This window comes from Cololabis saira, chromosome 6 (assembly GCF_033807715.1).
Source record: "Cololabis saira isolate AMF1-May2022 chromosome 6, fColSai1.1, whole genome shotgun sequence".
In the NCBI taxonomy this organism is placed as follows: Eukaryota; Metazoa; Chordata; class Actinopteri; order Beloniformes; family Belonidae; genus Cololabis; species Cololabis saira.
In genome coordinates, this window is record NC_084592.1 from 22630851 (window position 1) to 22656646 (window position 25796).

Below are 25796 nucleotides of genomic sequence, written 5' to 3' on the forward strand. Positions count from 1 at the left end.
AACGCTGATAACTCGGCTGTGACGTTATTCCCAGTTCCGAGTTCCGACTTCCGAGGTAAATGGAACGCAGCATTACACGTCCACACCGGAGAACTGGGCGCTCATTTATGGTTCCGCGTTAAATCGACGGCGTAGCCTACGGCGAAGGGAACGCGGCGACGCGCACCGTACCCAGTGCGTCGCCGTAGGCTCTGCGTTGGTGTATAACGCGGAACCATAAATCAGCCTTTTCGCAACACCGGTATCACGGTTAGGCAGAACGTTAAAGATTAAATTAAAATAAAGTTTTGTCTGATATTGATATTTGAATTAGGAATTCAAAAACAGAAATCGCAGAAAACAATTGGTGAGAAACTGCGATACGGACATGCGTGGTCGTTTCAAAACGGATCTGTCTCATTAAAGCTATCGTTACGTAACATATCATGGAAAGCTCGTTTTCTAAATATGACTATCTTTGAGCAGCTCATGGGTAAAGCAATGGACACACTTGTAATCAAAAGAAAAAATAATAATATACCCCCCATCCAAAAAAATTAAAAAATCGGGAAGATTGTATGTTTTGGTTGAATTACAATAGTCTTTCTATACTAGTATAGTAGCTTAAAGAAAACAACTGTGTCGGAATATATTTTAATTATTATTCAAATAAAAGGGATTTTTTTTCTTTATTTTGTAAGCCTCATGAATGCTGATTGGTGTGTTAGGCTGCTCCGAAATATGAATTCAGAATGACGTCACGCCATGTCACAAAATTACACTTTTCCCAGCTTTTTCACCTATTGTTCTAGCTGTTATTTCCAGCCACGTTAGCCGTACTAATTCACAACAATGGTACATGTGAATGTGATATTTAGCACGTACAAACCACGTAGCATCACGTCCACTGTGTAGCAACAGTTTTATGTGTGTGTCTGAATGAATGTGAATAAAATAAGATAAACAGAACTGCTGGTAAAATTGTCTGAATGGCTATGAACTTTGTTGATATGAGTCGCATCCATGTTGGATTTTAAATTGCAGGAGAGGTTTCTTTCAGAGTTGGAATTCCCACTTCAGGTGTAATCCAGTCCGAACTTCCAAATGTGAACTCGGAAACACCGGTTTGTGCAGACAAAAAAAAAAAGAAAAGAAAAGAAAAGAATTATAAAGAATATATATATATATATATATATATATATATATATATATATATATATATATATATATATAGGCTATATATGTAAGTAAGTAAATTTTATTTATATAGCACTTTTCACAGACATTTGTCACAAAGTGCTTTAGAGAATAAAACAGTTTAGCAATAAAATACATAGAATAGCCTACATAATAGAAAATAAAATACATTAAATAACTTAAAACAATGCAGTTTACATAAAAGCCTGTTTAAAATAGCACATTCCAACCTCTGGGAACCTCTCCTTTGTGAAAAACCGCAGTCAACACTGAAACAGGTTCAACACTGGGGACTACTTGTTTCATTTTGTTGCGTGGGGTTACACTGGAGGCTATCTCTCCGGGTGGGGGCGCTATTAACTCATATCTTAGTTCTGCTTTCACAACCACGCTCTTTTGTATTCTTTAAACGTGTCTGAACGTGACTAAATTTCACTGAAAACCTGGTTAACGACAAAAACTTTGCAAACAACCGATAAAGGGCAGGCTACATAAAAGTTTACTTAAAACACCTTTTTTTAGAGAAACGACAAATGCATATTTTTTTTTTATATTTTCCGTGGCTAGTGTGTTTTTTGTTTATATATCAAAACTGTTGTTTTCTTGACCTATAAAGCCTGAGATTGTGTCAGAGCATCCTTCTGCTGATACAGGTGGTTTCTGACTGGGAGCTCTCCGAGGTCCTGAACTGTAAAACTGAAGGCTCTCGACGCTCCCCGAAGAATAACCTGGTACTTTTATTTTTGCATGTTCCCAACGGTGATTTTGGATGTAATTAACTCTCTGTTATATAACAGAAGATGATAAAGTGCATACGAGAACCCTGTACTTGTACAGGAAAAGAACTGGGAGTGACCGTACATTGTACAGTTTTCAGCACATGGCGGGGAAGCAATAAACATCAAGGACTTTCTATTCCTCATTGTCTTTTTTTTTTTTTTGTTCTTTCTCTGTCTCTTGATAAATTATCCTCCTGATGCAGCCGCTGACTTTCCCTAAATGATCATCTTTAAACACACCTCTTGACATTGGATTACTCAAACGCAAATATTTGCTTCCTTTGTCTCCTTTCTCCTGACTTTGTCCTTCCCTTCCTTGTTTAGTCCCTTCTTCTCCTTTCCTCATCTCGTTCTCCAATCTCCATATCTCTCCATCCCCGACAATAACAACATTTGGCCACGAGACACGCAGCGCCTTGGCCCCCATATAGTCGCCAGAATAGCGGCCGTGGTCGCCCCCTCTCGGGCTGCGGGAATGGTTTAACCCACAGAGAGGGAGAAAGACAGCGAGCACAAAGGAAGCGCACATTCGGAGCGTTTAGGAGGGAGCTAATTGGTTGCATGATGTAAACATGGAATAAAATTCGCAAGGCGGCATTTCCTTTTCCCAACGCACTTCGCCATTAATGACGATTAATAATACATGAGGTGCTGGCTACCAATTACGGGTCTGTCTCTACAACTCAGGACAGGCAGAGAGTGGAAAAAAATTGAAGCCAAGAGTGCAGAAGAGGAGAGAGGAGTTCAGCTTTGTTGCATCCTCGCTTCAGGGTTTTCTGGAGTTGCTTGGTGGCTCTGGAGCGAACCTGGTTCGCCCGAACCCAGTGCTGGCTTGTTCAAGCGACCAACGAGGTTCCGAGGGCTTTATTCTCCTTTTGGATCCGAGAGTGACAAAAGAGCACGCCAATATGTTGCATTTCTGAGGTGAGTGACTTCTCTTTGTTCGCCCCAAATTAGAGATATTTTATCCCAGAGTAGCTGAACCTGGGAGTGTTGCGTGTTCCTTAATTGGGGAATAAAGTCCTGTATATTTTTCAGTTTCTTGCCGTCGACCAGCCAGGACCAAGAACCATGCACAATTGTTAAAACGGCCGCGCTGTCCCTCTGCCAGTCCGTGTCATAGCCTTTGAAAACGAGACACATGGAAGCACAGCCTCCGCGCTGCTATTGTTTTCCCTCTATTGTTTTCAAACCGTTGCCTAGGGGAGTATTGGGGGCTCTCCCATAAGACATGGGCACTACGAGACCACTCACAGGTCGCATATCAGTGACAGTCAGACGAATCCTTCATATTGTGTGCGAATAAATAATGGAAAAAGACTAAACTCTTAATTTGACACCACTGTACATAATAGGATTGGACAGCCTGTAAACAGCAGGAGTCACATTGATTAGTGCAACATCACGTGTGCATCTATCTATCTATCTATCTATCTATCTATCTATCTATCTATCTATCTATCTATCTATCTATCTATCTATCTATCTATCTATCTATCTATCTATCTATCTATCTGTGGAGAAATATTCTTCAAATAGTGTATTTCACTCTGCCAACTCCTCCATGCCTCAGGGTACAGTAACAGAACATGAAACATTTTCTTAATTAGTAGTTTGCCAAAGCAAAGGAGAAATAATTGTAGCAGAAGAAACATTTACATGTTCTCCCGGTTGCCTATATTAAATATACAAATGTTTTGTGTACAGCATACGCCACTGTTTTGAAAATAGGGAAGAGAGTTCTCACTCGAGCAGTTTAGAACATTATTCTTAAAGTTTACATCAACACTAAATATACATTCATACATCCATTTTCTGTTTCTTACCTTTCTCCTATTTTTGGATCATGGGAGTTTAATAGAGCCTATCCTAGGTGTCTTAATGTAAGGGGTACATGGTGGCCAAGTTACCAGTACATCAGTACTAAACTAGTAAACATAAAAAGAAAGAGAAGTCATATTTCTATTCCTCCATTTAGCACTAATTATTGAGTTAATTAATCTGTAAGGTACGGTCTGTGTTATGTGCACACAGCTGTTCATGTGGTGCAATAACAGACACATGAACGAACACATAACATAATTGGTTATTTCAAGGGTTAAATAAGAGATAGGAGGAGAGCATGAACACAAAACAAAATGTATTTCACCTTTAAAACAAGGTAGCTAATTCTTCCTCAAATAAATAATAACCATACTGCATCTCTTCAGAAAGGTATACTCACATCGATAAGACATCTTTCCAGATATAATGATGGTTTTAGAGCTTTTATAGCATCTTAGTAACAATATGTTGTTGAAAGAATGGCATGAAGCAAAAAAAGCCTTTCCTGTGATGTAAAAATTGTAGTGCTGGTATTCACTTGCCTCTTGTTTTTGTGCCGTGTGATGAGAGAACATTGGTGTCAGCCCACGGGCATTCTTAGCTTCTAAGTTATTAAGTCCTTTAATAAGACTCCTTCAGTTTGTGATTCTTTTCCTGAGTTGAAATTTATGTTGAAACTGATGAACACATGGGAAAGCAATAGCTTGAGGAATCAATACCAGAGCATGTCACAGGCTCAGTGGGTAGTTTTTTCAGTCATATTACATTCTGTTCACGATGTACCAAAGCTGGCAATAGTGCTGCCGCAGAGAGTTCATCTGTGGGTCTGCCTATAGGGTTCTGTAATCACAGATTCAACATTTACGTTTGTACCTGATGATGTCCAAATGATCCTCTAAGCAATTTTCCAGTTCAAATTCAATGGTATACATTCCATTCTTGGCAAGTACTATTCACATGCAGTCGTCCCTTCTTCCATGTTAGATAGTGACAGGTCTTGGTATTTGATTCTTCTATCAGTGTCATGGAATGTCTTCCAGGTCTCTTTTACATGATATGATGAGGTAAAGAGACCGAATGACCCTGTAAAGGTAGAGATGTTTGACATTTATTGAGATTCAAACTCAGTTTGGACCCATATGGTTCCTTGCAGATAGTTAAATAACCTTAACCGAGACCCGGCCATTCATCAGACTTGGGACTTTGGCCAAAGTGACAGCCTCAGTCCATGAGGAGTCTGGCCAGATGCGAAAAGCTCTGTATCCTTGTGGCATCTCTCCTTCTCTCAAAAAAATGTTTACAGAGGAACCAACCTACTGACAAAACTTTTATTCAAGTAGAAGAGACAATTCGAGAAGTGCCTGTGTTGCTGTGTACAATAGTCTCTGTCAAAGACTTATGTAAGTGTGGTGAACATAAGCCAAAAAGGCTCAGACTCAAAACTAAGCGCAACAATTCTGCTGGGGCATGTCTGTCTGACAGAGCTACCCTGCAACAGGCAGCCTTGGTGCTTTCTTTTTGTCTTTTTGCATATTGAGGAAAAGGTAGATGATGTCGGAAGGATTGTGAATAAAGAAGGGAGTTAAAAGCGCAAGTAAGTGAAATTAAAAAAGGAAACTGGGGGGAAAAAAGAGATGATGCAGACACATCATGAGGAGTCTGAGTGGAGCGGAACCAGTAAAGTCAATCCTAATCTCACTAACACACCAAAACATAGCCTTCCCTTCTGCCCTTCTCACTTAAACACACACATCACATATATCGGTGCAAAGAGGTGGTTCGATATACATTTGTGTCGATATGCAGCTCACCAGTATGCTGTTTGTGGGCCCTTCAAATCATGAAAGCACCTCAGGCAAAAAGTGGTCAATGCACCATCAGAATGATGTTGAGGGTGTCATGTAGGGAGCCTCTAGTTTCAACCAGATTGTTCGAGTCACAGTGCGCGAGAACCCCCTGGCAATGCAAACGTATTATGGATATGTTTGTGTTTGTCTGTCATGTTCTAGCTGGAGGGGTCCTTGCATGCCATCAAAGCAGACACACCACTTCCTCTGTTTATTTTTATCAGCAGATGCAAACAACAGTCTTACATTTACAGACATTTTGTTTTTATTCTGATCTACAGTATTCCAAGAAATGGGCATCCCTCATGTGTGATGGGTACATGTGTGCAGTTATTTGTGTCACAGCAGTGAACATCAACAAACAGAGCAAAGGGGAAAAAAGAGGGACAAATGAATGCGGTTTTTCAGGGCAGGTCTACAGAGAGACAGACCTGTGAGCACCACAGTTAATAGAAACAGTAGGAGATGGAAGGCGAGGCTTTCTTCCAAGAAGTGTGTGTCTGTGTGGATGTATTACTCAGCAATGAAATATGTCCCCCAGCCTCTGGTTTCTCACACCATCACAGAAAAAACATACACTTTCTCCCTCTGTCTGGTGCAAACAAATTAAATTCATTTTCTCAAAACCTCTGCTTGTGTATTATCGACCGCAAAACCTTTAATCAATACTTTTAGAGGTGGAAAAATGTTTTTGTGTCTTTCGAAATCTTTCCTTGGCGTTTCTCTTAAATCTTTAACAACCTTCAGCTTATTGGTTTGGATTCACAGACTCATAAATTTACTGTTTTTATTCCATTTTACCCAGCTTGTCAGTTGACTTGCAGCAGCAGTAGGCAGCTGTTTTCAACGAATGGAAGGAAAAAAAAGTCCACCTAAAGCCACGAATCCAGTATCAAAGAAAGACAACAGTGAGAGGGAAAGTGACTGGTGCAGACTGATCCAAATATAAAAGACGACTGGATATTGACAATGTTTGGTGGTCGGGGGAATGACTCTAAATGGTCATGCGGCTCTCCGAGTCTGCTGGATGTGTAAACAGGTCATCTGCTGGCGCATTCAACACTTTGCTTCGAAAGATAATAAATCAATGTCATGAGCAGCGACCTCAAAGACTGATGCTTAATGCAAATGTGCACTATTGTGACCGCAAAGTGCAAAATGCACAATATAGCCTACACCAGACAGAATGCAAAAAGACAACCAGAAATATTTTAAACAATCAGAAAACTTTCCGGAAAACATAACAACAATGAAATAATACTAAACTATACACGACACCCTTGCAATGCATACTTTGTATTCTGTGAGATGTTTTTGAGTTTTGTGAATACTGTTTGTTCTGTTACAGTACATGTAGAATTTTCCATGTTTTTGTTGTGTTTTTTTTTTTTAAATGTTGTGTTTTTGTGTTTTTCTGCAGTAAAATGTAAATATCTTGCTGCATCTTTCACATAGTTGTATTCGGAAATTTCGCACCTTGCAAATGCCATATTATACCATTGACACATAAGCACACGCATGCCTTCATCTTAATAGCAACTTCTGCATTTTTTTTCATTCTTCACACAGCGCTGTATTAGAAAACACATAGTCCTTAGATGCCTGAAAAAGAGAGTTTCCATAAATGTGTTTGAAAGGAGGATGTGCTTTAAACTGTCCACCTGCTGCATTTCTGACCGACACGTGCATCTAATTTGGGCCATTTGGTAAAAGACAATGAATTCCATCTGGTTTGAAGCTGAATTTTATGCTGTAGCTCAAATCTGGTCTGGTATTCAGCCAGGATGGAACCAAAAGGGCTGAAAGCAGGAGAGGGATGTACACTGCTGGGAAGAGAGACGCTGTAATCTGATGAAAGCTTCTTTACTCCCATGTTACCTCACCTTTAGGCCACAAGCAATGACCAGAGCTTACTCAGGGATCAATGATGAGGCCACCCACTGACGTACAATTATGCTTCCATCACTTCAGTGGATATCAGATTGACTTAAATTCATTTCCTGCAGACCTACAGTTATAATCATAAGCCAAACACAAAAATCTAATGAATGTTATTTGATTTATTTTCTCCACAAACACATCAATATTTAAAATCACGTGAGATTGCTTTACATAATCACAATCTGAATATATGTCATTGATCATCGCATGGAGAGAAGCATCTGTTTTAAGTTGTAGCCCTTAATTTAGATGAACAATGCCAACACACTGGATTAAATGATGAAGAGGTGAGGGATGAGGATAGTGAGTGGAATAGACACTCTGTCTTAGTAGCTTTTTTTGCAAGTGTGTGGGCAGCTTTATACAGTAGCTCATTCAGGCATCTCAGCAGGCTATTTTCTCAAAGGGAGAAAGCAAGAATGTGTAGAGACTATTGGCTTTTAAACTTAACGATCTGGGAAATTAAATGACACATGCCAAGGCTGTCTCTTGCTGTGTGTCAAATGGCCAAATTTCACTTTATAAATGCACAAAAGGCAGATTAACAACATGGGAGAGAGGATCTACATGGACTCATGGAATAATTCAGATAGACTCAAGTTGCTTTCATTGCATTGATACTTGTTTTTGTTAAATTAACTGATTTAACCCAGGTTGACAGTAAAACGGTCTTGAAGTAGATGTCCCCTTTTAAAACAGACATGGAACTTGTGCCACTTAAAATTTCTGGGACCAAAGCCAATGCTTTACTCACTGAAAGAACTGTATTTTACAAAATATGTGCATTTATATTGCCTTCATCAAAAGCTAGGGATGACCTTACTCCCGTATTCATCACATGTCAGTACTTATGACGCTCTGGAACTAGCAGATATTCTGAAATGAGAGTGATAATTTGAAAGATTCAAAAAGAAATAAATAAACAGATAGGAAATTTGAATTTGATACTGAAATGAGTGAGTTGAGACTTTGAAATGACTATGAAATGTGTCAAGGTCTAATGAATATATAATGTGCATTAACTATTCAGTTACAATGCTGAGCTGATGAATATTCTCAGTATTTGCAGTATTTGTAGAGAATCCTACAAATATGCTTGGTAAGCAGTTCAGTCAATCCAGGATGCAAGAGTGAAGTTGCAGTTATCTCCTGAAGTATTTGCACATGGAGAGAGTTTTATGATTTTTCTCTTATACTCTACCAAAACGGATTTGAAATAAAACAATTTGGTGTAGATTCATTTAAGAGGCTTCACAAAAATACTGTGTTTTATTTTTTAGCAATTACAGCCGTTTTAAACAAAGTAGCTCAATTTTTAGAGGTTCAGCTGTATCGGACAATTGACTGAAAAGAAGTTAATTGGCCAGATGGGATCCATTCTCTTGTTTCTTGAGGACAGATAAAGCAGATAAAAGGTTTGGAGTTGATATCAGGTATTGGATTGGCATTTAGCAGCTGTTTGAGTGGTGATACCAATATCCAAGTCCAAGGAGATCTCAGTCAAGTGGTGCAGGCCATAATTATGCTTATTATGCTATAAAAAAAAAGCAACATAGATATACAAGAGAGAATAATAGCAAAAAACTTGTATGTGGCCAAATCAACGGTTTGGTATAAAGTAAGAAACAAAAAAATAGTGGTGAGCTCAAAAACATCAAAAGGCCTGGAGGATCCTTGATGCAGACCTTCACAATATCAACAGAGGTCAAGAATACCTCAGAGAAGGTAGGTTTGTGAATGTAAATACAAGGTGTTCACATCAAGGTTCAAACCACTGGAGAATCCAGAATAATTTCTCAAAAAACATCGAAAAAAAAGAAGAAAAAAAAGCTTGTAATGTTCTGCGACTGTAGACAGATGAAACCAGGATAAACATAGAAAATCAATTCTGAGGAATATAGGGCCATATTCTGATCCTATTTAGCCAAATCCTACAAAACTAAAAGGAGAGTGCTTCACTGGGTGGATAGATAATGAACCAAAACTAATCCTGAAAGTTATTCAAGACTTGTCAAAGGCAAATAAATTAAATATTCTTCAGTGGCCAAGTCAGTCACCAGATCTCAGCCCAACAGAGTATATTTTCCAGTTGCTGAAGACCCACAAAGGCCCAAAAACAAGCACCAACTCAAGATAGCTGCAGTGAAGGCCTGGCAAAAAATCTCTAGTAAGGAAACTCTGAATGTAGTGGTATCCATGGACAGCCATTGACTGCAAATGGTTTTATCCAAATATTAAAAATTAGGGTTACATTTACTGTACGATTATGTCAGTTTGACCAAACATTTTTGAGCCCTCGGAATACAAAGGAATGGTGAATATGATATTTTTGGTGAAACCTCTTAAATTAAAACTGAAAGTCTAAACTTTCATAACACATTGATTTTTTCATATCAAATCCACTAAGTTGATGTGCAATGGCATAATTATATAAAAAAAAAGAATGTGCAATAAAAAACCTTGTATCTCCAATAAACCAAGGTTATCTGGTATTTTTCTAGTTACTATGCCGACTGGGCCAAACAGGGCTGCAGTTTGTTGTAAATGAAGAACTGCATCTATCATAGCTATTATCTCAGCAGAGCACCCTTCTCTAAATAACACCAGTGCACATGTATAGTTGCACTCACAAAGCTGTCACATCGCTGTTGGGCTCATTATTGAACTAAAGAACATCATCCCCTTGGATGTAATGCCTGACGAGAAGTAAGTGATTCGACTTCTCAGCGCTAAGTGTAATATCAGTAACACTGTGTGTTTCACCGCATGTTTGGAGAGGATGTTATTCTGCAGAATTACACCATGTGTCTTTCACGTCAGGTTTAAATTGAGTCCAGACCACAGAGTGTAACACACAGTTTTCCACTGCTCATATCACACGTATACACACACACACACACACACACACACGCACACACACACACACACACACACACACGCACACACACACGTGCGCCCAGGAGCAGTAGTAGTCTTCCAGGCAGCAGATGGACTGGATGGAAGCACAGTCATCCTGTTAGCAATCATGACATCAGCAGCAGTGTTACATTCCCATGAATGCCCCTGCTGCCTTTTATCTTTCAAAGAGATGAGAAGAAGAGATGCAGCTACTAAATAGTAATCAGTCACATGGCCACCATCTACCTTTTCAGAGTCTAAATCTCAATGGGTCATGAGTCTGTAGTGGACTATAGCCACAGAACGATCAGCCCTGAATGGGTAGACAAATAGAACAGACAGAAAGGAGGTCTGTGGAAACACAGTGGCTAGTGCTTGGGTTACATATCAGATAACTAGATGCACTGACTTGTTGATAAAAGCAAAGCCTGGTTCGCTGCTGATCTTGAAAATATTGGTTCTTTAAGCTTTGAGATGTTCCGCTGTTGCTCTTTGTCCTCCTTTCCTTTTCCTTGTGCTATCTTGTTAACCTCAGCCGTCAAATAGGCTTGACATTTCCGTATTAGCTTTAAAGGTATTAGCAAGGAAGTATTAGCAAGTAAACCCCAGAAACATTTCACCTAAGATTACTCAGACTCATTTATTATCTAGTGTTGGCACATGAGCTGTAACGCACTGAATCCATGGCCATTGACTGGAGTTCGATGGCATTGATTGCAGCCTCAACCGAAAATCTGTTGAACTAAATCATGTAAGAGCTTTTGTGGCCAGTCATCTGTTTAAATCTTCATGGAGAAATTTGCTCCATGGCATATTATCCCCAAGAATGCTGTGGTTATTCAAAATATACTTTTAAGAGATCCAAGGTTTTTGTAGCAAACACAGGTCAATAGCCATGACTTCAAGCTCATTTTTAAACAACACCATAACTTTTCAGGAACATGTTTCTCTTGATCTCGCCTGTAATGAGCACGGATAGGCTCCAGCAGACCCCCGTGACCCTGCAAAGGATAAAACGGGTATAGAAAATGGGTGGATGTTTCTCTTGATGCTGTGAGAATCATTGGAAAACACTTTCAAGAGTTTTTTTGTTCTTTCTGTTTCACCTGAAGAGGGCAGCTTGTGCTTTCCTTTCATATAATGTTTTGCGTGTTAATAAAAACATCCTTGATGTGTTTTGCGACCTAAGATGGAGCTCTCAAAAGCGAGTATCTTCAAAACTCAACAAATTAAACAGAAACATTATACATTATATACTACTTCTGTAGAAATAACAGCAAATATTCAAAGCTCTTGGGTTGGAAGGTGGTGAAGGGTTTGTAGTACTATAGATTTACTATCATAACACTTACATGTTGCATACCATCTGCTATCATCTGTAAAATATTACATTTGATAGCATAAATTCGCTTCTGCTGATTACACCACACAGCAAGTGCTCCAAGTCTTGACCTGTCAGACTCAGTCTGCGTAAAACTGCAAAAACATGTTAGCAGTAGATATTACATTACATTTTCTTAAAACATGAAAGGTCAGGCAAATGTCACTTCCAGTGTTTCTTACTCTGAACATAGCGGCTGCAGTGACATTAGTTAAGTTTTCTAGGACCTAATCATGCATTCATAGCATCACAATTAGTTTTTAAGTAGTGATGGCAAGTAGTGCTATTTACAGCATATCCAGGTGGTTCTCCAAACCTGTTATGCCAGAGTGCTAAGATGTATTGCTGTTGCACGTTTGGCCAACTGCCATTCTCTTGTTTCTTCTTCTCTTGCTTAGTTTTAAGTCTTGCCACCTATGGTTGCTAAACAGGTCAGGGGCCTCATTTAAAATGGACTGCGTAGGAGTCATACTAAAAGTGCACGTACGCTCAAAAGCCGAAAATGCCGGGCGCAAAAAAAAATCCGGATCAATAAAACCATGTGCACGCAGATTTGCACGCAACGTTCCTTTATGAATCACAGATCTGCGCAGCTGAATCCGCCTCTAATCCCGCCCTCTACACGCCCATAAATGCATATGGGATGAGCCTACTGAGCATGCGCAGTGGCTTCCTCCAGCCTGTTTGGCGTCAGAATGAATTAAGGCTGAATTACAGTTCTGCGTCACACACACGCAGAGCACACGGCGCAGTCGTGACGCCTTCACGAACCGTTCAGACTTCTCCGTCTCTCCATTTGGTCGCGGTGCAGTACCCCCCGCGGCCACTAGTTAGCGATCTTTTTCTGAATGGTTTATCCGACTTTTTCCAGTCACAGTAAATCAAAGAAATAAGGACAACTATTGTGCAAAAAACCAAAACAAAAAAAATCACACATAAACGAAGAAAAAAGCCCTGGAAGTTCACTACTGCTTCAAACCGGAAACCGGAAATGCTTCGCTTTCAAACGAACCAATCACAGCCCTCTCGGTCTGCGTGTGGTCGGCGTCTCCTCGACGCGTAGTTACAATTTTCGGGAGGTGCACGTCACTGACGGCGCATGTGACGGCGTGTCCTCTGCGTGTACAAAAACCACACGCCGTAGACACGGCGTCGTTTTGACGCAGAAGCATACTGACACCTTTAGAAGTAGCAGCCACCGTCACAGTCACTGACTTTCACGGAGACAGAGATGTAGTAGATGATGTGGAGGACAGGAAAACCACATTATTTGGTGGTCACAGTAAAAGTTAGAATAACTATATAAATAGTATACAATAAAATAAAGCGAGTGAGTGGCAGCACGCCGTTGCTTCGCTAAACGCCGTGAGTTCCCCGGCGCAACAGGGGGACACACGTCCCCCCGTCTTTTCAAAATCATGTTTTTTTCCCCCTTACTTTTTACAGTTTAAAAACTAACGGTAGGCTCAGCCTTAAATTGCAAATTATCAAGACACTGTATGAAAGCGATACGAGAACGGCCCCGCAGCCCCGCTTCACCCCCCCCCCCCCGCTCCCCCTCCTCCTCCCTCCCCTCAGAGCTGCTCAGGGCGGGTTTATGGTTCTGCGTCACACCAACGCAGAGCCTACGGCGTAGCTGCGCGTCGCCGCGTACCCTACGCCGTAGGCTCTGCGTCGTTTTAACGCGGGACCCTAATTTAGGCACCATACACCTGCACGTAAAGGTTTCACGCGCGCGTAAAACTCATATGAAAAAAAATCTGAGTCCCTTTAGGGGCTCCGTGGGGCTCCCTAAATGTAGCCCCTCATTTGTTCTGTCCTAAAGCGGGTGAAGAAGAGGCTGCAGCTCCAGCAGCAGCAGAGTCCTGACTGACTGAGCTTCACACAGAGGAACACGATCAGCGCTATTTTATTTTATTATTTTATTATTTTAAGTCTGATATATGTTGTGAAGTGTGATGACATTATTAAGAGTATGACATGAATCTGGCTTCATTTCACCACCTCAATCCCTGCGTCGCCAGTTCCCCGTGTCTTAAGTAAATTCTTACGGGAGGGTCCGAGTTGCCGTAAAGATAAGCAGATTTTTCGGTTAGTTTTTTCTTTTTAGATCCGAGGATTTGCGTAGAAGGTGGCTTCCGCAACTTTCAGGCGCTTTTTCTGCGCAAGCAAGCTTTATAGATGAGGCCCCAGGTCTTTGGTCATGTTATTTCCCCCTTGAAGTGATCTCAAGCCTTTCTAGGTGACTTTCCATTACACTTTTCACAAAACAAAAGCAACGCTTCTAAAATTGTGGCAAGGTACCGCTGCAGGGGGCGGGTGTTTCCATTGCAAGGTGTTTTTCTTTGTATGAGCCTAAGTCTCCTAGAATCTAGTCCTGCAAGATTTCTTTTCAAAGCAAAGAAGAAGAAGATCTCGACTTGGACTGAAACATCTGTTGTTAAAATAGACAACAGACAACGATGGCAGTGGATGATTAGGTGGTGTTATAGCTACATCATTTAAATTAGGCCAAAAACAGCTGATAATTAGTGGAGAATGCATTGTTTTATTATTTCTACATTTTAATCGTTCATCCCTACATCCATTATCAATTTAGGGGATCTGTTAGAGCCAATGCCAATCTGGGCAAGTGATAATGGTTCAGGAAATGCTGTACATTTTAGATTATATCAGAAATGCTGACAAATATATTTCGCACTTTGGTTATTTGAAAAAGTCCCACTAAAAAATGAATAATCTTAATACGAAAACTACTAATGACAAATATCTGGGTATCTAAACATTGGGATCAAGTCCAAAAGTGCACGTTGAGTTGGTGGTCTTTCCACAATTCAGTTTGGTTTTTAATTTCCACAACTAGAATGAAAAAGTTAAAATGAAACTTTTACCTGCAAACTTTGATTTTCGATTACGATACAGTATGTAGTTCATTGTGTGCGAGATGGTGTATCGAGCCTCCCTGTTTTTGTATTTATTTTGCTCTTTTTCCTCCATTCCCTATCTGTCCAACTCCGCCAATACCCACCCGGCAGAGCAGCGTGTCCTCGTTCTGGTGAGGCTCGGCCGTCACCATTCTGTGTGGAGCCCCTGAAAAATTTATGCTGACACACATCTACAAATGCCTAAAAATGTGCAGAAATACTTTCAAGCCTTTCGCTGGTTTCTCCCTGTCAGTGAGCCTATATCAGTAGAAGATTAAAAAATGTAATTTATCTCACAGCAGGACTAGTAAGAGAAAGCTTAACACATGCTTGCAAACACGTGTGTTCAATAATGCAACAAAGCATCTCAGTGAACCCAGAGATGGCTTTACCATCCTTCTGCAATCCTACAGGATCCTACAGCTTGATTTTCTTTGAAGTGTTTAGATTTTTGAAGTGATCATCTATTCAAGCTGGCAAAATACAAAAAACATGCATTTTGTCATCACAATCAATTCAACGCTAGGTGAATTTCTTTTTGTTTGCTCAAGTTGTGAGTCCTAGTGCATCGTGTATGCGCCATTTCTGCAGAACAGCTCTAAAGATCAAAAACATTGAGCAAGTTGGCAGAGGTGGAGTCAAGATTCACTGTAAATGCCAAACCCAATTTTGGGGCCTAAGATGCAACTGTCATATTTCAGAAGAAATCCCAAGACCGCTATTACAGTTCCAGCAGTGTTCAGATTTGATCTCTGACCTCATTCATCTAGAGGAAGGAGGCAAAGAAGCACAAACTCCATGACTCCATCAGTGCCCAGAAAGGTTATTACGCTGTCAGCACTTTTGATATGTGACCTAATATTATTATCCGCTATTATCAAGCATGCAAGCGAGGTTATACAAATCATCACGTGAACTGTGATTTGTGTCACGGCTGCCGTGGTCTGCTCTCGATTGACAGCAGGGGGGAAATTGAGCTTCTGTGGCAACGTTAAGGTGTCGCTTTCACTGCAGAGGTCACACACTCATTCTCTCAAGTAGAATTGAAAGAAAATGAATCATTTTAAGGGCGCTCCGCGCGGCTGTTATGATCTGTGTAGCAAAATCACACACCTTTATTGCTCTTTTCTGCATAATTTTATGTTCTTGGTGAATATAAGAGATGAACACGTGTCTATACCTGGGAGTATATTTTCATAGTTCAAGGCTGTTTGCTGTTGTAATGTGATATGTAACACAGTTTCTATGGGAACAAAATACCATTGTGCAGAAAATAACTTTTATTGTTTAACTTTTTTATTGAGGAATCAGTCATAGAAGAAAATGTCCAATATCACAGTTTTGACCTCATTTTTAAAAATAAAAGATTTACAAAACAAACACAAGGTACATAAGAAAACAACACACAAAAAGACCTGCATAAAACAATCCCCATTTCCCACGTCCCCTCCCATCTTCCCAGGACTTACATCTTGTCACAACAGGGGTGGCCATCAAATCGTACCGCTATTCAGCTTGAGTCATCAATATATTGTAGAAGGGGTTGCCAAGTCTTATTGAACCGTCTCAGTTTGTTTACTAGTGAGAACCGTATTCTCTCCAGATGAGAGAGCTTCACCATTTCTTCCAGCCATAATTTAACAGGAGAGATTTCTGTTTTTTTCCAAAACATCAAAACAAGTTTCTTTGCTATAATAAAAACATAAGATAAGATAACAGTTGTAAGAACACAACTTTTAAGTGTTACATAGGTGTATGTTGCCGAAATAAAGCCACAGTTATGTAGAGCTGTTGTGCTGATGTTTTTCATTTCCCTGAATGGTTCATCCATCCAATTTCTGCTACTTTCAAGAAAGAAAACAGGGTAAAATGCCCGTTCGAGCACACATCTTTAAGGAAGATGCAGGATTTTCAGAATACAGTTACCGTATTTCACGGATCATTAGGCGCACCACATTATAAGGCGATATGTCAATGAACGGGTCTATTTTCATATATAAGGCACACAGGGTTATAAGGTGCATGATAGAATATATATCAAGCGAAACAAAACAGTCTTTAAACTTTATTCAACTCATTCACAATAACTCAGAATATTGTTCAGCTGTAACTAATACAGAAAAATACACTCACATTTTAATCTTTCGTCTTCCATGAATCCACAAATAAAAAGTGGCGGAGGTAAGCATCGTACTATGTCCTGCTGTCTGATTGGTTCATCGTTGCCAGCAAAAGCGGACACCTGAAGTTAGTGTGAAGTCTTCCAACATTTGATTATAATTGGATGATGATATAGATTTGAAAACTGGGTTTACGCTAAAAACCTAATGTTGGCTTGACATCTAATTATACTAAGGTAGCGTTGACTAGATGTTGGATGATGGTTGCTTGCCAGCACTACATAATTAGTTATCTAATATTGTCTGGCGTTGCAACCCATAATCAACCAAGGACCAATTTTAATGTGTTAGCTGGGAATGGTCTGACAATCAATCAAACGGAGCGGCTTTGTCGTTTACCAAAGTTGCACTAAAACATTTTGACAGATTTTTGAGTCCAGAGTACCACATAAAATTGGTTTGAGGTCAGTAAGCACAACAAAATTCATACATAAGGCGCACCTGATTATAAGGTGCACTGGTGATTTTTGAGAAAATGTAAGGATTTAAAGTGCGTCTTATAGTGCGAGAAAAACAGTAAGTTTGAATGCAAAAATGTTCAAGATGTTTCACTCCAAGTTCAAAATAAACAGTTTTAAAACAACATGGGTTGCCGTAGACGTACTAATTTGAGACTTCAAAGTGTGTTAACATGTTCAAAACAAGTTTGGGTACTTTTTCACCCTCTAAGCTGCTTGCTTGTTTAGCACAGTGTCACATACCGTATGTGACTTTCAAAGCATGCACCACTGTCGTCTGGAGAGTCTGTTAAACATACTCAACACTTGGATTTACTTGTGGCACAAGAGAAGAAATCAGACTGACCGAAAGTCATAAATCCTCTGGAAGTCATGAGCCCTGTTGCAGCATTTTAAGTAATCTGACAGAAAATGACATCCTCATCCCCAGGGACACTAGCAGAGCTAAAACTGGCTTTTAGATCCAGGATTGGGGCAGTTTCAGGCCATACAACACTTGTGCTAAAGTAAATCAGGCAGCTGCAGGGGAACACCCTGATGTAAGAGTGAATTCTAAAGAGGCACTAGCTGAATGGGGTCAGAGGTCAGGACCATCTGCAGCCAGGAGTCTCAAAGAAACTGTCACGGACTGGCTCTTAACATGCACATTCCCATGGAGACGAGTCCAACGTCCCATTTGTGGGGTCCTAATGCCACTGCTGGTTGTTATAGCAACAGACGAGACGTGACATCGTTTCATAATACGCTGTTTTTAACTCTTCCTCGTTCTGACTTCCCTGGTGGGGTCGTTTTCTTACCGTGCCACGTCTCTGTGGTGGTGGCAGGGAGCTTTTTTTGGCTGTCAGGGCACCACAGAATGTGAAATGACATCCAGCTGAAAAACTAGGCAACGTAAACTGGATATAGTTAATGTCAGGTTAATGTCATGGAAGAAGATAAGAGTGGTGTGTATATAATTATTGTTGCTGTGCTAGAGACTGAAGAAACTCGAGCTGCGGAGTTACATGTTTTGTTATGTGGCACAACCAAAAGCTTCAAGTTTAAACAAGCACATTTTCACTTTTTTTAAGCATAAAAAGAAAAAAAAATTTAACTGTATTATCAGATGGAAATTTTAATCTGTAAAAGGTTTGGTTTTGTCTTTTCTTCACATGGCTGCACGGAATCATACCATTATCTTTTGATTCTGAACCTTTATTGTCTTTCAGTCTCTTGTTTTTTTGATAAATGACTTCTAAAAACCAATTTCCTTATGTTTCTACATCCTCTATTAGTGCCTGCTGCCATTTTAAAAAGCCATTATTAACAGCCACAGGAGGCATTAAATTGAAATAACGTAACACAAGACTGTGGTACGTATCTATATGAAGTCATGTAAATAAATGTGTAGACTTAAGACAAATCTTATAATTTTTTAAACTATCTCATTATGGTTTTTCATTTGCAGCTAAAGTATTTATGCACTCTGACAAATGTGAAAATAAAGAAGCATAATTCAGACAGTTACCCTTCCTTTTATATCTTTGACACATTGTTAAAGAACTTGTACCCTGAATTCCAATCTCCGCCCTAAACCCTCAAGCCCTGAACCCTCACAGCCTTAAGTGACGTCAGCTGGAAGTGATCAAGTGTGAGAGGGTGTGAGGGCTCCAAATGGTAGAAATAAGAATGGGACAGCACTTAGCAGAAACCGGAAACACGTCAGATTAAAATGTTACGTACCGGTATTATAAATTTGGGAATGATCATCCTACGGATGTTTGAAAACAAAGTGGTAGCCTATATAAAGGAGCATAAAATTCAACAAAGAACACAATTTAAATATGCGCATAGTACAATATGTATTTCCTTGTTAACGTAGTGTCTTTCTTTCAATCTACCCATACCAGCGCATCCAGTATACTCATTCACCGAGTAATTTCATTTTTGTAAGAGCGTGTAAACTGATGGTATCCTGAGTTAAATATTCCAGCTGTGTAATGACCATCTAATATTACTTTCTATTTTGAGCATGATGTAATTTCCTTTTTGTAAGAGCGTGTAAACTGATGGTATCCTGAGCTAAATATTTCAGTTATATTATCACTATTTACTGCAACGTTTTTGTTCAACTTCCAGAAATTGTTTAAATTTTGTGGTCATAAATAAATGAATAACCAAATTACTGCCTGAGTTGTTTGTGTTTGATATAATACTATCTTGCTAGTATTTACATGTATGCATTTCTGTTAACATAGGAAATCTTAATTCAAACACTGTACTCAGATTAAAGAAAAGCAAGTCTTGTTTATTCAACACCAGGTCAACTGAGGATTTGTCTAATATAAATGAACCTCAAATTATGAATAAAAAAAGTATGAAGAAAACTACATTTTGTCCACCATCTTCCCAAAAATGTCAATTAACTTAGATAACTGGTCATCCCTCTTCTTTTCCCTCTCCTCCTCCTTTTCATCCAGCTCCCTCCGTCTGTTTTGTTTACATTCTCCTGGTAACCTCCTTTTATGTCACAACGCAATGAACTGTGGGTAATTCCCTTTCCAAAAGCCTGCGGAGATGCTCACTTAGAGTAAGTGAGCAGTAAGGGCTCAAAATGTCTGCTGGGAGCCCTCGTGCACTTAACGACTTTAGGAATGGGACAGCCCTGAACCCTTACGCAAGTCGCGGGAGCGCGCCTGTAAGGGTGTGAGTCTGTGAGGGGGCAGATTGGAATTCAGGGATTGGATTCATCCTGTTTGTGTGACACTGTTTCAGCTCCCCGCCTCCTTGTGACCGCAGCAATGGTGACAGTTCTCGTAGGAAGTTTCCTCATTAGTAACGACTGTGTATCCAAGCAACCTGCTCCTTCTTTCTAAGAATTTATGACTTTGTGCTGCAAAGAACTTCATGTTTGCTCAAATCGGTGAAAACTGATGCAAGGAACAGGCAACGGGAGAAGAGGAACCATGAAGAGAGAAGTTATTTTTTAACTAAAGTCGAGTTTGAAACTCATTCAAATCCCTTTGATCGCTCTTTCAAAATGCCATTGTTCATTTTGCCACCGAGGTAGACCGTTTTAGGTGCATGTCTCGAATTCTCAGTCAGGTTTTCTTTCAGACTTGGGTTGCCTGTGGTGTGACTAAACTGCAGCCTTCGCAAAATTTGTCAGCGTAAGAGTGGAGAAAATTATGAAGAATGTTGTTCCAATTGATTTTTTTTTTATATATATATATATATATATATATATATATATAGGTTTTTGAGCTACTGAACAGAATGCAAACAAGTATGTCTTTACTTTTTGTTTGAGGCTGCAGATCTGGATGCGTGTGCACTTTTATTGGTGGGCGTGGAATAAATGTTTTTCCTCAAGTAATAGCCATCTACACAGCAAACAGCTAGGGTAAGGTTTTTGTAAATATTTATCTATCACCTTAATTATTAATTATTGAAATGTAGGTGACTGAACATGTTCCAGTATAAAATCCGTGCAGAAAGAAAAATCTTTAATTTTAAAGTAGATTCACCAGCTGACTTTCCAGCCTGTATTGTCAGCTTTACAGCAGTTATTTAGTTAAATGTCATATTACCTTCTCCCCACCACGGATGATAATTCTGACCAAGTATATAGAAAACCTTTTCAATTTCACTTATCTCATTTTACACACACCAGCGTCAAAGAAATGTGTTACACACAAATGTTAGCTTTGGTTGTTGTTTTTTCCCCCAATTTAGATGATGTGTTTGCTTTGATTTATTCACAACGTCAGGATCAATATAGTCCCATTTCACAGTATTTTATGAAAATGAAATAAAGACTTTAGACATACTTTTGGTGATATATTATGTTGTGCAAAAATGCAAGAATTTTCTGCAGAATTGTAATAGGCTATTATCATTTTTTAACTCTCCGAAGTAGTTTTAGTCTAAACCATGGCGTAGTGTTGCACTGCCAAAATCCCTCGTGCACGTGTGTGTGCACGCGATTACTACCGCTCATCATGACCCACTAAGTCATTGCAGACTAACAAGGGCTTATGTCCCCTGTGTAATCAGGCAGGCCTGTGTGTGTGTGTGTGCGTGTGTGTGTGTGTGTGTGTGTATGTGCTCTTATCTTGCTCACCGTGTGTATGAATGAGCAAGATAAGCCCAAGATAGGCAGACTGGAACAGAGAGGGCGAGTATGTGGGTATGTCATCTGTGCTCAGACAAGACAAGTGCACTGACCGGAAGGAGAAAACCTGACAACAGTAATGGATCCCGAGCAACAGATCTTGACTTTTGAAATGCAGCCCTCTAACCCACAGATACTGTGTTTCCTGACTACAGTCTGACACAAGAAGCTGACATGTGAACTATATTACTAGATCCAAGTGTGTGGAACAGGACAATAAAATGTAATATATGCAAAAGATTAGCATTTTTTTCTGGGACTCCTCTGGCAAGATTTTGTGTTTATCTATTGCTGATCAAGAATAGACTGTTTATTAGACAAACAGCTGGTTTTGCTGGTTTGCAGATTGCACCCACTGCTCCCACTAGATGGATTATAACTGGGACCACTGGAAGAAAACATCTGTATTAAAAAATGGTCCATAAAGTGCTGGGATAGCTGGATAAACATTTACATAAATTAAATGGCCATTTAAACACGACGAGGTGAGAAGCAAGAGTAGGAAAAACGCAGTGTACATGTTATGATTGATATTTTCCATTGAAATGGATCTGCCACAGAGTTTATTGACTAAGAAGGTCTTAATTTGTGTCACAGCGAGAAATTAAACCATTGTAATTTGGTGCCTAAATGAATGTGTAGCTGTGTGTGGGTGTTCAGCTCACAGCATTAGTCAGTGATACACGGCTCACAGCATGTTGCAATTGTAGGGGCATTTGTGCTCAATTTTATCATCACTTGAGACTTTACTTCGGTGGATTTTTTCTTTCTGAAATTATAATGTCTCTATATTATCTTTTCTTATGGTACGTATAGAAAATGTTGCAGACCTTCACATTTTTTCCATATTTCATGTTTCAGGCTCAATTTTATGGAGGACCAACACTGACATAATTAAAAATCAAAGCAGAAATATATATTTTTTGTTTTTCCTTTTCCTTATACATGCATTTGTTGCTTTTACATTTCCTTGTCTCTTCTTTTTACGTTACCTCATCCATTTCTGCCTCATTAATCAAATGAGGAGGGCTGCTCTTCTTGGTCCAGCTCCTCTGCTATTGGTTAATAAACAGGAAAAATCAGAACCGGGCCAAAATGAAGACAATTGTGCAACCGCCGGTGTCCAGATCCTTGTCGCAGGAGGCTATATCAAAAATATCGAAAGTAAAAAAGAGTAAAAACTCATTCTTTAACTTTAGTGTTTCTTGCGCTTACAACCAGCAGAAAGGCCAGAGCTAATGAGTGCTTTTTCCGTTTGGAGTTGATAAATGTCCTCAATATTGAATTACATTAATCTAGATTCTACTCTACAAGACTAAAACTAGTAATATTAATGTACAGATTTATAGTTAATATACACTAGCTGCTTTGTTGGTTTTATAATGTTCCTTTGACTACCCCTACACCACATAACATTAATAGATCAAATAGGAGACAAGAGAATGTAAAAAAAAAAACAAATGCATATACTGTATAAAGAAAAGAAAAAACTACAAATATATATTTCTGCTTTTATTTTCAATTATGTCCGTTTTGATCCTCCATAATATTTTGCATGCTGTCAGGGGACTGCAATCTCATTAGACTACAATATTTTTTGTTCAGACTATGATGAGAATATGGACTCAGTTGTCCCAGACCACTTTTAAGTGGCCACTTTTGAGGGCTTTTCCAAGAACACATTTTACTGCAAGGTCTGAACGAAGTCTCTGTGGTAGAGACGGGGTGTGAAGACACATTCATGGGAAAAAAAGGTGAAAATTACTGTCCATGCAATGTAATGGAGCCTTTAGCGCAATCCAAATAAGGCCCTCTAGAAATAAGTCCAATACTCCATGAATCCACTGAAAATTGTCTTATTTTAAGCAAAAAATTTATTTTCCAGTGGGGTTAGAAAGCTTTTCTTGACTAGAATTATTAAAGCCAGCAAAATAGCCTAAAAAAGCTTTTTTTTTTTTTTTTTTTTTACCTTTCTTTGAAATTGATTTTTATAGTGTATTCACTTAAAAAAAAGTGGAAATGTTCAGAAATAAGTATTCTGAGCTTCTTGGATCAATCATGAGAACAGTTGAGCTTTTAACACTGCCAGATAAACTTTAGCCATTGCAGGCACTAAGGGGTTAATTTGCCTTAAGATTTATCAATGCAAGGTATTAACCTACAGCTTTATGTGGCGAGATCATGGAGGGATAAAGCACAGGATGTTCTTGGATTTGAGCACTTTCACTGGACTTCAGATTCTGAATTGGATGGCTGTTGTTACACTTTCCCTTATACATTTTTCATTTTCTGTCACTATTTTGATTCTTAGCGCTTGTAATCTTTTTTTTTTTCTCTCTGCAACAAGCTTCTGCTTTATATTCTGGCTCGCCATGACTCCACGACAGCCACATCACGCACAGGCGATATTTGGATGTGTCCTCATACAGCATAATCTCTTTTACATACTGAGTGACCGCTATGACATGTGATGATAAAGGGGTATCAAGGTCTTGTGAAAGCAGCGGAGTCTGACTCGGCTGTGAAAGAGGGGAGAAAAAGGAATCTAATAAAGTTGGAGATGATTGAAGCTACTGAATACAAAACACTTTAAAGGGTTTGAAACTTCATGGTGTGTGAGGATGGAGTTGATTCTGGGCCTGTCTGAGTTTGTCCTTGGCTGTTTTCACACAAAATCTGATGATGAAAAAAATGTACGACAAAACAGCCCAAAGGGAAACACCCGAACACTCCTAAAAAAGCATTACAATTGCAAACATAGCTCCTTTTATTCGCTAGTGCAAAATCTCTGTTTTGTATGTTCCTGGTCTTTAATCACTGCTGAGTGTTAATCGCTGATGTGTTGTTTGAAGTGAGTGATTAGAAAACACACAAGGATTTCTTTTCCTGAAACGCGCTGCTTTGTAGCTCATGTACAAGGCCAGCGATTTTTCTCGTACTTGTGCTACAAATGTCTCATGACATGCAGATGTATGCAAATGCGACTATTATGTGCATGCTGCAGATCCTGTACAACTCGCCCAATACTTCCGCCAGTTAGTCGTAGCAATCTCGGTATTGGCAGATCTAAGTGAAGAACGGTGACTGCATTGCTTTCTGTCTTAAGCGGTGTTTGTGAGAGTGGCTGTGCTCACATGTTTCTTTTTTCAAAATGATGGAGCGTAGTTCCTGCACTGTCAGCACTCACAGCTGAGTACTCAGAAGGAGCAATCAATAATCACTCGGTCCTTTCTTTCTGTCCCTCACTCATTCTCACTCCTCCCCTCCCTCCACCGCTCTTGGCCCCGTGCCTTCTGTTTGTAGGATGTCACATCTCCATGGGTGAGGCCCGCTGATCCAGTAATCCCTGCGCACACACCCCTCCGCCCCTTACCTCTGCCCTCGGACGCAGCCCTCTCCAGTCACCATGACTTCCACCAGCCAGCTGTTGGGTTTGGCTGACGTGGGGCTGAAGTGTGACCAGGAGATTGAGAGGAGATATGAGATCGTGCCCTCGGTGGTCTGCTCCATGTGCTGCCTCTTTGGAATCATCTACTGCTTCTTTGGTAAGTGATGATCAAGTCAAGTGAGAAAGTCGGCTTTATTTCCTTTTAAGTGTCGGGAAGATATTAATACTTCTGTATTTTAGATATGAACTATGCACTTTGGTCAAAAGTTGGACAGTTTTCTGAGGTCTTAAAGAAATGTTGGTGACCCGATTCAGTGGAAATAAGCACTTAAAAACATAAGCACTTAAAAAAAATCATATCAGTACAGGTCTGTTCACAGGATCTGGTTTCATGGGGTGGAGTTAAAGGGAAAGTTCGGTTTTTTACAACCTGGACCTTATTTCTGGCATTTTTTAATAATAATAATAATAATACATTTTATTTATATAGCGCTTTTCAGGGCACTCAAAGACGCTTTACATTACAACAAAACACAAATACAAATTACAATTACACAGGACAGTACATAAGGACACAACATGAGACAGGACATTAATCACACATTAAAAGCAGTTCTGTAAAGGTGGGTTTTGAGATGGGATTTGAATGCTGGGAGGTCTGTACAGTCACAGATGTTTTTGGGGAGGGAGTTCCAGAGGGTGGGAGCAGCGATGGAGAAGGCCCTGTCGCCCCAGGTCCGGTGCTTGGTTCTGACTGGAAGGGACAGGAAGTTGGCGTCAGAGGAGCGGAGGCTGCGGGAGGGAGTGTAGCGGTGGAGCAGGTCGGTGAGGTAGCAGGGGGCCTGGT

The 25796-nt window shown here is 39.8% G+C and overlaps 1 protein-coding gene across 1 annotated transcript in view; it reads left to right on the forward strand.

Moving 5' to 3' along the window:
- Window positions 1-2476: 2476 nt before the first annotated feature.
- The window catches only part of tmem198a (transmembrane protein 198a), a 45143-nt gene continuing 21823 nt past the window's right edge, over window positions 2477-25796 (forward strand). Inside the window, exons 1-2 of the mRNA XM_061723715.1 lie at window positions 2477-2879; window positions 24865-25106. Coding sequence (XP_061579699.1) covers window positions 24968-25106 — 139 coding nt within the window. The 5' untranslated portion in view covers window positions 2477-2879; window positions 24865-24967. The remainder of the gene's footprint in view (window positions 2880-24864; window positions 25107-25796) is intronic.